The sequence below is a fragment of the Bufo bufo genome, chromosome 4 (genome assembly GCF_905171765.1).
Source record: "Bufo bufo chromosome 4, aBufBuf1.1, whole genome shotgun sequence".
Taxonomy (NCBI): Eukaryota; Metazoa; Chordata; class Amphibia; order Anura; family Bufonidae; genus Bufo; species Bufo bufo.
Window position 1 is genome coordinate 420,642,786 of NC_053392.1, and position 13,269 is coordinate 420,656,054.

At 41.1% G+C, this 13,269-nt stretch overlaps 1 protein-coding gene across 1 annotated transcript in view; it reads right to left on the reverse strand.

Moving 5' to 3' along the window:
• Positions 1-6,128: 6,128 nt before the first annotated feature.
• ARID4B (AT-rich interaction domain 4B) overlaps positions 6,129-13,269 on the reverse strand; it is a 557,657-nt gene continuing 550,516 nt past the window's right edge. The window contains exon 24 of the mRNA XM_040429305.1: positions 6,129-6,924. Coding sequence (XP_040285239.1) covers positions 6,797-6,924 — 128 coding nt within the window. The 3' untranslated portion in view covers positions 6,129-6,796. The remainder of the gene's footprint in view (positions 6,925-13,269) is intronic.

Here is a 13,269-nt window from a genome sequence, read left to right on the forward strand (position 1 = left end):
GTATGTATGTAATGAGCTTGGTTCTGGTGCTGTATTTATGCAATGAACTTGTTTTTGGCGCTGTATTTACTGTATGCAATAGGCTTGGTCCTGACGCTGCATTTATGTAATGAGCTTGGTTCTGGGGCTGTATTTATGCTATGAACTTGTTTCGGGTGCTGTATGTGTGTAATGGGATTGGTTCTGACGCTGTATTTATGCAATGGACTTGGTTCTGGACATGTATGTAATGAGCTTGGTTGCGGTGCTGTATTTATTGGTTTTGTTGCTGTATTTATGTAATGAGCTGGTTCTGGTGCTGTTTTTATCTTATGAGCTTGGTTCAGGTGCTGTATTTATGTAATATACTTGGCTTTGGTGCTGTATTTATGTAATGAGCTTGGTTGCAGTGCTGTATTTATTGGTTTTGTTGCTGTATTTATGTAATGAGCTTGGTTTTGGTGCTGTATTTATCTAATTTGTTTAGTATGGCACATGTATGGTGTTCTCTCTGTTTACTGCCGTGGGAATTTAGAAGATAGCGGAGCTACGCGTATTTTCAGAAGTTCCATAGCGGTAAATGCATGGAGGGGGGTGCACATGTATGGCTTGTTCTCTATTCACTTTGGGGTCCCGTTCTAGAGGTAGGCGAGGGTCCCAGAGGTGGGACCCGCACCTGTCTGACATTTATGGAATATCATATTGATATGTCATATGTCCCAGATAGGAAAACCCCTTGGCCACTTTCTGGTTACTGCTGACCAGTGTGTTTGTAAGCTGACTATATGGCACTTAATAATATAGCCTTTGTTGAAATTCTGCGCCAATTTCTATATTTCATAAAGATATGCCCTATTGGTTGCCAAGTCTTTTTGCTGTCCACCCAGAGTCCTTTTCCATAAAATGGCTGTTGATGGAGGGTCATGTGACCACGCAAATAACCTCCATGTGATCTCGCCTCAATTCAAATACACTGCACCTGTCCTCTAACCTTGTACTGTTGTCACGGCTGTATGTGAGCAACAAGAGTATACACAGTAAAAAGAGCTACTGACCGGACCCAAACTAGGGAGGAAAAAGGGTGACCCCTGTCAGACCCTCAAAGCTCTCCCTATGCTGCTAAAGCACATGCCCGGATCCAAATGGCGGAACGAGGCATGCCCGCGTACCTAAGACTGATGACCACTGTAACCCCTACAATAGTGGAAGGGGCACGGCCACCGGTGCCCTGCTCAGTATATGGAGGGAACCGTGGCTACCTCAGATCCAGTCAGAAAATAACCAGGTACACAACAATGTCTGCACACTTAGCTGAAGGAGCTGCAGCCGCAGAGAAGACGGATCCAAGGACAGCTGGCAATATCCGGAGTGCTTGCTGCAGCAGAACACAGGTCCAGTGAACTGATAGCTACAAGTGAAGATACTCAAGCAAGAGCTACAACTGAAATGAGAAATATAATCCACGCCCTACAATAGGAGGAGGGGTGATTTAAAGGCAGGGAAATCAACCGCAGGAGGAACAGCTGGGAGGAAGGAAACAGAAAGTAAAGACTTCATCACAGGGGCAGAGAAACAGAGCAGTGAGAACTCCTCCAAGCTCTAGTAGTGACATCATCACAGGGGTGGAGAAACAGAGCTGTGAGAACGTCCCAAAGCTCTGGTAGTGACAACTGTTTGGAGTTTAGTGCAGATGCAGTGTGTTTGAATAGAGGAGACTGCATGATGTGTCTTATCACATGACCCTCCACCAGCGGCCATCTTATGGACAGGACCTGTAAACACAGGAAAAATAGTCGGCACTCACTCAGTTTGCACGTTGCACAGGATAGGAATGGAATCCACGTATATTCAAGGAAAATCCCAGCAGTCGTGTCTTCAATCAATAGGATATTTATTTCATCAAATTAGAAATGTCCACAATCCTGGACGCGTTGCGGCTAGCATGCCTTCATCAGCAGATACAGGTATACAAAATGACCTAGTTTATATAAAGGGATATACTCCTCCCCTCATGACAACATCTCCCACTCCCATTACCTACACAGGTGATGGGAGGGGTGTATAATTAGCAAAGAAAAAACGCCCATTATGAAATCACAAAGAATGGGTCTGTGTCTCAGATTATACTTCACAATCACATGTATGCAAAAAAATTATACTAAATCATATCCACATTTATATATATATATCTCATACATTGCCAGGTATATAAGGCCCCTCACCGAATATTAGAAGTCTGAAAAATAGAACATAAGCATAGTATTAGCTTATTAAATATGCATAATCTCATAGTCCCTATTAAGGCCTCATGAGGGGAGGAGTATATCCCTTTATATAAACTAGGTCATTTTGTATACCTGTATCTGCTGATGAAGGCATGCTAGCCGCAACGCGTCCAGGATTGTGGACATTTCTAATTTGATGAAATAAATATCCTATTGATTGAAGACACGACTGCTGGGATTTTCCTTGAATATACGAGGACCTGTAAACAGACAGCACAGAAGAGTTGTCTACCAGGAGAATAATGAACTATAACAAAAGGTGCTGGAGTATCAACAAAGGCTATATTAGTAAGTCCCATATAATCTTCTTACATACACATTGATCACCAGTAGCCAGAAAGTGGCCAACCCCTTTAAGCATTAGTTATGCATTTATTTCTCCATACAATTGTTAAATTTTAAATCTGATGATACTATTTTTGCGTATTTAATTCCCTATTATAGTTGCAGAAGTGTGAGAGTGTGTGTGAGTGTGTGTGTGTGTGGGGGGGGGGGGTGATGTTATTGCATTATGGATAAGTATCTTCCCATACTTCTCAGCATTGCGGAAACCATGACGAAATCCCCCAACTCCATTTGCTGAAATGCAGCTCCAAACTTGCAAGGAACCTCCACCATGCTTCACTGTTGACTAAAGAAACTCAATATTGTACTGCTCACCAGACCTTTATAACAAACTGCCTTCTGTTACAGCCAGATATTTCAAATTTTAACTCATTATTCCAGAGTACCTGCTGCCATTTTTCTGCACCCCAAATCTTATGTTTTCATTTGTAGTTGAGTCGCTTGACTTTGTTTCGAAAGTTGAAGGTATGGCTTTTTAGCCGCAATTCTTCCAAGAAGACTACTTCTGGCCAGACTTCTGTGAACAGTAGATGGGTATACCTGGGTCCTACTAGCTTCTGCCAGCAGTGAGCTGATGGCATTGCTGGACATCTTCCAATTTTGAAGGGAGGTAGGCATGATGTGAAAAAATAAACTATTAACACTTCTATTTTTAAAAGTATTCTTACTTTGCAGTACTTTTTCCACACCTATATAAAAACTTTTTCACTGTACTGTATATCAATTACAAAGCTGTAAAAATAACTATATTGAGTAAGTGCTCACACAAATATATTCACACTGTTTTTCTTTCTACAGTAATGACCCATGTCAAGCAGAATACAGTGTAGACAAAGTCATGCATTCACAAGCAGAAAGTCACACTAATTGGTGCAGCTGAGCAAAAAAGAAAAAACATTCCACACCCTTCCAACCCCCCCCCCCCCCCTGCAGTTTGAAACTTATACCATTTTCAGGGGCATAACTACAAAATGCTGGGTCCTATGGCACATTTTTGAATGCTCCCCTTCCCTGAGCAACTTCCCTGAACCCCTCCCTCCTGCGGCTTGTCAACCCCCAAGGAGGAGTTAAGAGTTCATGCTATAGTATACTGCCCAGTTCCTGTGTGCCCCACACAGTAAAATGCCACTTTAATGCTCCCTCACAGTATTTATGCCCACACTCAGTAGTTATGCCACCCTTTGTGCCCTTACACAGTAGATTGCTCTCTTAGTGCCCCCACACAGTAGTTATATCCCCTTAGTGCCCTCACTCAGTAGTTATGCCCCTTTGTGCCCACACACAGTAGTTATGCTACCTCAGTGCCCCCACACAGTAGTTATGCTACCTCAGTGACCCCACACAGTAAAATGTCCCTTAGTGCTCCAAACAGTAGTTATGCCCCATTACTGCACAAACACAGTAGAATGTCCCCTTTGTGCCCCCACATAGCAGTTATGCCCCCTTAGTGTGCCTAAACACAGTAGAATGCCCCCTTGTATCCCTACTGAGTAGTTATGACCCATTACTGCACAAACACAGAATTCCCTATTAGTGCCCCCACACAGTAGTTATGCCCCCTTGGTGCCCCCTTACAGTAGTGCTGGCTCTCTGGTGTTAAAAACCCCCCAAAACAAACACTTACCTAGCCATGTATCCCCAATAAACTGAGCATATCATGCTCTCACCAGGAGGCACAATATGGTGACGTTATTGTGCCTACAGGGCTGAGTATAACGCACAAGTGGGGTGAACATCCTTGGCCTATGTGCTCTCCAACTTAGCCCAGCAGGCATGATGGTGTCACTCATCACGCTTGCTGTGGAGAACATAAGCCAGTGGATGAGGCCCAGGCAGTAATAGATGACAGAATTCCATCATGGCCTGGGGCCCCCTGCTACTGCAGGCCCCGTAATAGCTTCTACGTCTGCTACAGGGGTAGTTCCACCAGTGACCGTATTCTACACTTACCGCAAAAATATGGTTGTGATGAGCCCCCTTTCTGGCTGCACCGCCTGTATGTCCACGTTTGCACAAAGTGTAATATTGGCACTGAGATGTCACTTACATTTTGGAATTTATAGAAATTATATTATACTATAAAAGTATAATAAATTATAATTTAGTTCAACTTTTTTTTTAATATGATTTGATTGTTAATTCTCAGTCAGTGTTCATCACTTAAAAATAAAATGTAAAAAGTCTTTAAAAGATTCACAAACTATGGCATTTTATTTAATGGTTTGTTTTCTTACATTTCTTTACAATATAGTACATTGTTCACCACCTACTGGACTCAATAAATATGGTATGCCTTGTTGTAAGCTAAATGGCAATTTTGTAAAGCTCCAAAATACTTATGGTCCAATTAAATAGGTTTATGAAAAAAAAAAGTACCCACTATGTAACAGAGAAAAAAACGTAATCGAAAAAAAAAGACTAATATGAAAAATAAAACCATACACAAACACATTTAGTTAACACATAAAAAGGAACATCACACGTCAGTTGACCAAGGGTTTTCTATAATCAGTTAAAACTATATAACACTCTTGGTTATGTTGAAGCACTTCAGTCAGTTTCATAGCTTTAACTATAATTTCAAGCAACACAAATGTCTGCCAAAGAGAAAATTACATCAGGGAGAGAAATTGATGGTGTTCAGTATTTACTCAAGGATTTTCCACCACAAATAATTCCAATAAAGAAAAAAAAGTTTATTTGGTTCTGCTCTAAACGTTTTGATAGTAATGCATAGGGCTTGTCACTTAGTTATGTTATAGATGTTATTATAGCATGTCTCCCATCACATTATTCTAATTAAAAAGTATTTATAGAGAATATGAATTTCTGTGCAATATGTTATGAATGCCAAATGTAGGAAATGAGGCTTAATGAATGTTTGACATTGATTACTGGACTGAATTACTACTATTAGAACCAATCTGTGCTTTATTTAATGTATGCCGAGTCAAGCAAATGACATCTGCAAAGAGGAAAACCGGTTTGCTTTCATTAACCATAACACATTACACTTTCAATCCAACAGTTTCTGTTGAAGAATATTATTATAAAAAAAATAAAGAAAACAAAGCACAACATATTTAGGGTCATTTATCAAGTGCAGTGCCTATGTACACAAGTGTGTCAAAGCATGCCTTTCAATAATGTACATAATAAAAACTGAATAGTAATTATATGGCAGCCAATGACCTCTATGAAACTAAACTTTGTGGCTTCCCCAGAAACCTATACAACTACTCCTTTCTTCTACCCAATATATCTTGTTATTCAAAGACTGAATTAATAAATTAAAGGGTACTCATAACTAGAACAGCCCACTAGTGATTCTCGTAGCAGGTACTTCCATCAGTGAGTGAAATCTAGAATGTTGCCAAAGAACAGCAGCAGGACATGCTTTACAGCATTCACAGAGCTTGTACACTCTTCCCAACACTTCTGACAAGTCAAGGTTCTGGCACACACTAGATTTTGCCATTTGGCAACTCCCCTAATTTGCCCTTTTTAGCTATTTGATTGCTGCACTAGCTCATTTTTAGTATTATATTTTTAGATCTTTGAATGAGGACCTGCTAAACAACAATTGTCCTTATTTATAAGCCATATTAAATGGTGGCTGATGACATAATGGATGTATTGTATCTAATATAGCAACTGCACCCCTTAAATCACAGTAATGATTTAGCTTCTAAAAATGGCCATGTAAGAGAAAGAAATATACAGTTTAAGAACAAAGCACAAGAATGGTCACTGTTATGACATGTAACAATCGTCACACATCCTAGTTCAGTATGTAAGTGCAGCTCTGCAGTTAAGTTGCCTTTTACATGACAACAAACAAAATGGCATCAAGTAAGCTTAATTACAACTACCGTGTTACAATCTGCACAGCACTTTGTAAAGGACCCTTAATATATTTACTGCATAACCTTCATATGACATACAACAATAGCCGCCTCCTCCCATAGCAGATAACTTCCAGACTAGTTGGAAACAATTATTGCTTGAAGAAAATCAGTTTACTTCTACGTCATAAAAAGTGCACTTAAGTGCATGGACAGCACATCAAAAATGCAATAAAAAATAGTTCCTGTCTGTACTTGTGTTGCTGTGCAGTATAAAAATAAGTCCATGGCCTCAATAAGTTGAGCAGTATTAAGTGCAAAGTGCATGGAAAAGTCCCTCTGTCACCTGCACTCAACAGCCATTGCATTCTGTGTGGATGTTGATAGGGATGGGTCTGCTAAGGTCAACATTACAGCAGCAGTAATTGAACTTGAGGAAGGTGATGATGACATTGTGGACAGAACGGCACCTGTGAACAAGAAAAGATTCTTAAATGACAAAAACATAAATAAAAAAAAGTATAATAAAGTACAATATTCAAAAAGTTTCTGCTTGCAACATGGTATAGCACCATAGATAGCTCCAATGTACACTCTAATACAATTTTCATAAAATACTCTATTTTGAGACCTATCCTAAAGTATAATCCAAGAAAAAAGACCAGGATAAATCATAGGGATGACTATACAGCACAGGGAAGTGATCTACATGCTTGGCATCTATACTTTATAGGGAATTGATTGACATGCTTGGCATAACCAATAAACAGTGACTTAGGATTGGGATCTATACACATTTCAACATATGAGAAATGCATAAACCCAGCTAAGAGAAAGAGTATCAACAACTAGGCAGAATATTGTTGCACAATCACCTATACTGTGCGTCTTATAGCAATAGGCTCCTGAGGAAGTGCCGAGATTATGGCACGGAAACGCGTTGAGCCAATTACACAAAGCTGGACACATTACTGAGCTATGTGTAATAGTTGCCTCATACTATGCGAGGCACGCTGTTAGACAACAACAGTCGCTTGTGAGGGCAGCACTGAGTGACCGGCTGGTCACTTAAAATCATAGACAGCGTGTGGGATAACTGTGTCCTATGATACCTGTCTGGGGGCACACTATTGACCCTGATGAGTCAGCCCTCAGTGACCTCTTATATTAGTGGAGGTGTGTGGTATAGATTAGTGAGCGCAAGTAGAGTACAGTAATTCACATACAGATGTATCATCGCTAGCGCTCCCATCAGAATCGCGTGAGCGCAGAGCGATACCCAATTCCTTTGCAAACCCGAAGCGCGTAAATAGACTATTAAATAGACTATTGAGAAAAATCAGGGTGCAATTTTGGTTTATGAACACCAGATGGCGCATGGAACAGCAGTCAGTATTAGTGATGAAGCCACTTCATCCCATTGCTATACTGAGTGCTATAGTGATTCTTATAGCGATTTGTGTGTGCAGAGCAGTAGTTATGATTGCGATATTATGTCCCAGCTGTATATTCAGATTGTTACACCAGGGCGGAGGGGGGGCGGGGGAGCTTGGACATAATATCGCTATCATAACTACTGCTCTGCACGCAGCCAAATCGGTAGAGTGAGACATGGAGCCGGACACTGCCGTACAGTATGTGCCAGTAATTCCTGGATATATCATTTGGGCAGAACATGCAATGTTGATCCCGCTCCATTCCCAGTGACTGACCAGCTATCAATGGCAAGAAAATACAGAAGGTTTCCTTTCAGCCTGGAAGGGGTTAAATAAATAAAAAATATTTACTAAAGATAGGTATGCACTCCAACATCCATGTGTGAGATTCTGCATTTATTGTATAACACATATTAAAATTAAAGAATAAAAAAAAATATATATATATATATATATATAAAATATATACAGTAGAAGTAGATATATGTACACCAACTAGATGCCGATTAATCAGTTGATATCCTTTTGATCTTGTAAATGAGTAAACAATATTAATTGGTTTGATAACTATAAATTGCTTAAAACAAATAATAAATAAAAATATATATGGAAAACTGTATCAAGATAAAAATAAATAGATATCAATTAATCAATATCCATAAATATACAATCCCAGTGAAGATCGATGGATATGATTCTATTTAGATACCAATAAAATGATAAATGCTGGCAAATGTACAGTATTTCTTCTTATATGGTCCGGACCGACAGTACAGTATTTGCAGAAACTTTTAATGAAACTTTTTTGAATCACTCGTGTTGGCACATTGAAAGGAAAAAGCAGAGCATCGCACTTGAATTTGGACCAGCTACCCCTGCTCTCAGCGACTCTAAACCATATATCGCCCTATAGTAAAAAAAAACTCTTATAGAAAGGGGTCACAATTTAACTACCTCAGCTCCCCTAGCTTAAAGGGAATCTGTCACTAGCATATTAGCAATTTTTTTCTTTATGAATCCATGTGTAATAAAGTACCTTATTTCCGTATGTCTTGTTCTTTTTATTCTGTGTCTTGTAATTTCTTCAAAAAAACGCTTTTTATGATATTCAAATGAAGCTGTAAGGAGCCCAGAGGGGCGTTATTCTTTGTCCACGGTGCCCAGGAACGCCCCTCTGAAGTGCCGTGCCCGCCTAAATTTGAAAACTAATAACTCCTCCAGGATCGCCTAAATCGCCTCCCAGAGGCGAGGCTAAGTGCTCCCCCCCCAGCGCCGCGCTCGGCGGCAAACAACCCCGATCCTCCTCTCGCCTGCATCCGAAATCCCGCCCAGGCGCAGTGCCGGCGATTGCCTGCACGATGATAAGACGAATGAGGGCAACAGCTTCAACAGCGTCACTGGGCATGCGCCGATCCCAGCTGGCTGAGGAAACAGCGAACACGTCACTGGGATCTACGCATGCCCAGTGACGCTGTTGAAGCTGTTGCCCTCAGTCGCCGGCACTGCGCCTGCGCGGGATTTCGGATGCAGGCGAGAGGAGGATCGGGGGTGTTTGCCGCAGAGCGCGGCGCTGGGGGGGGACAGGACACTTAGCCTCGCCTCTGGGAGGCGATTTAGGCGATCTTGGAGGAGTTATTAGTTTTTTTTAGGCGGGCACGGCACTTCAGAGGGGCGTTCCTGGGCACCGTGGACAAAGAATAACGCCCCTCTGGGCTCCTTACAGCTTCATTTGAATATCATAAAAAGCGTTTTTTTGAAGAAATGACAAGACACAGAATAAAAAGAACAAGACATATGGAAATAAGGTACTTTATTACACATGGATTCATTAAAAAATTTTTTTGCTAATATGCTAGTGACAGATTCCCTTTAAACCCCCTTAATGACGAGACCACTTTTTACAATTCTGCACTACACTACTTTCACAGTTTATTGCTCGGTCATACAACTTACCACCCAAATTAATTTTACCTCCTTTTCTTCCCACTAATAGAGCTTTCATTTGGTAGTATTTCATTACTGCTAAAAATATATATATTTTTTTATATTAATTGAAATTGACCGAAATTTTTGCCAAAAAATTACATTTTTCACTTTTGGTTGTAAATTTTTTTTTTTTTAAACTACATTTCTATATAAATTTTTCTCTAAATTTATTGTTCTACATGTCTTTGATAAAAAAAAATGCAATAAGTGTATATTTATTGGTTTGGGTAAAAGTTATAGCGTTTACAAACTATGGTACAAAAATGTGAATTTCCGCATTTTGAAGCAGCTCTGACTTTCTGAGCACCTGTCATGTTTCCTGAGGTTCTACAATGCCCAGACAGTAGAAACACCCCACAAATGACCCCATTTCAGAAAGTAGACACCCTAAGGTATTCGCTGATGGGCATAGTGAGTTCATGGAAGTTTTTATTTTTTGGCACAAGTTTTTTTCTTTTTTTTTCTTACAAAGTCTCATATTGTAACTTGTGACAAAAAATAAAATTTTACATGAACTCGCCATGCCCCTCACAAAATACCTTGGGGTGTCTTCTTTCCAAAATGGGGTCACATGTGGGGTATTTATACTGCCCTGGCATTTTAGGGGCCCTAAAGTGTGAGAAGAAGTCTGGAATATAAATGTCTAAAAAATTTTACGCATTTGGATTCCGTGAGGGGTATGGTGAGTTCATGTGAGATTTTATTTTTTGTCACAAGTTAGTGGAATATGAGACTTTGTAAGAAAAAAATAAATAAATAAATAAATTGCAGCTAACTTGTGGCAAAAAAATAATAATCTTCTATGAACTTGCAATGCTCCTCAAAAGTGATCATTTTAGAGCGCCGCAGCGAATTTACGGTGTTTTTGCAGTAATCAGAAAAAAATAATTTTCTGTCACTGCGGTGGGGCGGACTGAACGCAAGTGTGCGCACAAGATCAGGCCTGATTGGGCGAACACTGCGTTTTTTGTAGAGCCTATAGAACATGTCCTATTCTTGTCTGCAATTGCGGACAAGAAAAGGCATTTTCTATATACAGTGGGGGAAATAATTATTTGACCCCTCACTGATTTTGTAAGTTTGTCCAATGACAAAGAAATGAAAAGTCTCAGAACAGTATCATTTCAATGGTAGGTTTATTGTAACAGTGGCAGATAGCACATCAAAAGGAAAATCGAAAAAATAACTTTAAATAAAAGATAGCAACTGATTTGCATTTCATTGAGTGAAATAAGTATTTGAACCCTCTAACAAAAAAAGACTTAATACTTGGTGGAAAAACCCTTGTTTGCAAGCACAGAGGTCAAACGTTTCTTGTAATTGATGACCAAGTTTGCGCACATTTTAGGAGGAATGTTGGTCCACTCCTCTTTGCAGATCATCTCTAAATCCCTAAGGTTTCGAGGCTGTCTCTGTGCAACTCTGAGCTTGAGCTCCCTCCATAGGTTTTCGATTGGATTAAGGTCTGGAGACTGACTAGGCCACTCCATGACCTTAATGTGCTTCTTCTTGAGCCACTCCTTTGTTGCCTTTGCTGTATGTTTTGGGTCATTGTCGTGCTGGAACACCCATCCACGACCCATTTTCAGTTTCCTGGCAGAGGGAAGGAGGTTGTCGCTCAGGATTTCACGATACATGGCTCCGTCCATTTTCCCGTTTATGCGAATAAGTTGTCCTGTGCCCTTAGCAGAAAAACACCCCCAAAGCAAAATGTTTCCACCCCCATGCTTGACGGTGGGGACGGTGTTTTGGGGGTCATAGGCAGCATTTTTCTTCCTCCAAACACAGCGAGTTGAGTTAATGCCAAAGAGCTCTATTTTGGTCTCATCAGACCACAGCACCTTCTCCCAGTCACTCTCTGAATCATTCAGGTGTTCATTGGCAAACTTCAGACGGGCCTGCACATGTGCCTTCCTGAGCAGGGGGACCTTGCGAGCCCTGCAGGATTTTAATCCATTGCGGTGTAATGTGTTTCCAATGGTTTTCTTGGTGACTGTGGTCCCTGCTAATTTGAGGTCATTAACTAACTCCTGCCGTGTAGTTCTAGGATGCTTTTTCACCTTTCTCAGAACCATTGACACCCCACGAGGTGAGATCTTGCGTGGAGCCCCAGAGCGAGGTCGATTGATGGTCATTTTGTGCTCCTTCCATTTTCGAACAATCGCACCAACAGTTGTCACCTTCTCTCCCAGATTCTTGCTAATGGTTTTGTAGCCCATTCCAGCCTTGTGCAGGTCTACAATTTTGTCTCTGACATCCTTGGACAGCTCTTTGGTCTTTCCCATGTTGGAGAGTTTGGAGTCTGCTTGATTGATTGATTCTGTGGACAGGTGTCTTTTATACAGGTGACTAGTTAAGACAGGTGTCCTTAATGAGGGTGACTAATTGAGTAGAAGTGTCTAACCACTCTGTGGGAGCCAGAACTCTTAATGGTTGGTAGGGGTTCAAATACTTATTTCACTCAATGAAATGCAAATCAGTTGCTATCTTTTATTTAAAGTTTTTTTTTCGATTTTCCTTTTGATGTGCTATCTGCCACTGTTACAATAAACCTACCATTGAAATGATACTGTTCTGAGACTTTTCATTTCTTTGTCATTGGACAAACTTACAAAATCAGTGAGGGGTCAAATAATTATTTCCCCCACTGTAGTTCTGGCAATGTGCGGATCCGCAAAATGCGGAAAGCACATTGCCAGTGTCCTTGTTTTGCGGATCCGCAAAACACATATGGACGTCTGAATGGAGCCTTACAGGGGGGTGATCAATGACAGGGGGGTGATCAGGGAGTCTATATGGGGTGATCACCCCCCTGTAAGGCTCCATTAAGATGTCCGTATGTGTTTTGCGGATCCGTGGATCCGCAAAACACATACGGACATCTGAATGGAGCCTTACAGGGGGGTGATCAATGACAGGGGGGGTTTGGGAGTCTATATGGGGTGATCAGGGGTAATAAGGGGTTAATAAGTGACAGGGGGGTGTAGTGTAGTGGTGTTTGGTGCTACTTAGGCTACTTTCACACTTGCGTTTGGGGTTCCGCTTGTGAGTTCCGTTTGAAGGCTCTCACAAGCGGCCCCGAACGGATCCGTACAGCCCCAATGCATTCTGAGTGGATGCGGATCCGCTCAGAATGCATCAGTTTGGCACCATTTGGCCTCCTTTCCGCTCAGCAGGCGGACACCCGAACGCAGCTTGCAGCGTTTTGGTGTCCGCCTGGCCATGCGGAGCCAAACGGATCCGTCCAGACTTACAATGCAAGTCAATGGGGACGGATCCGTTTGACGTTGACACAATATGGTGCAATTGCAAATGGATCCGTCCCCCATTGACTTTCAATGTAAAGTCAGGAGTCCCTATTAATATACCATCAGATCGGAGTTTTCTCCAATC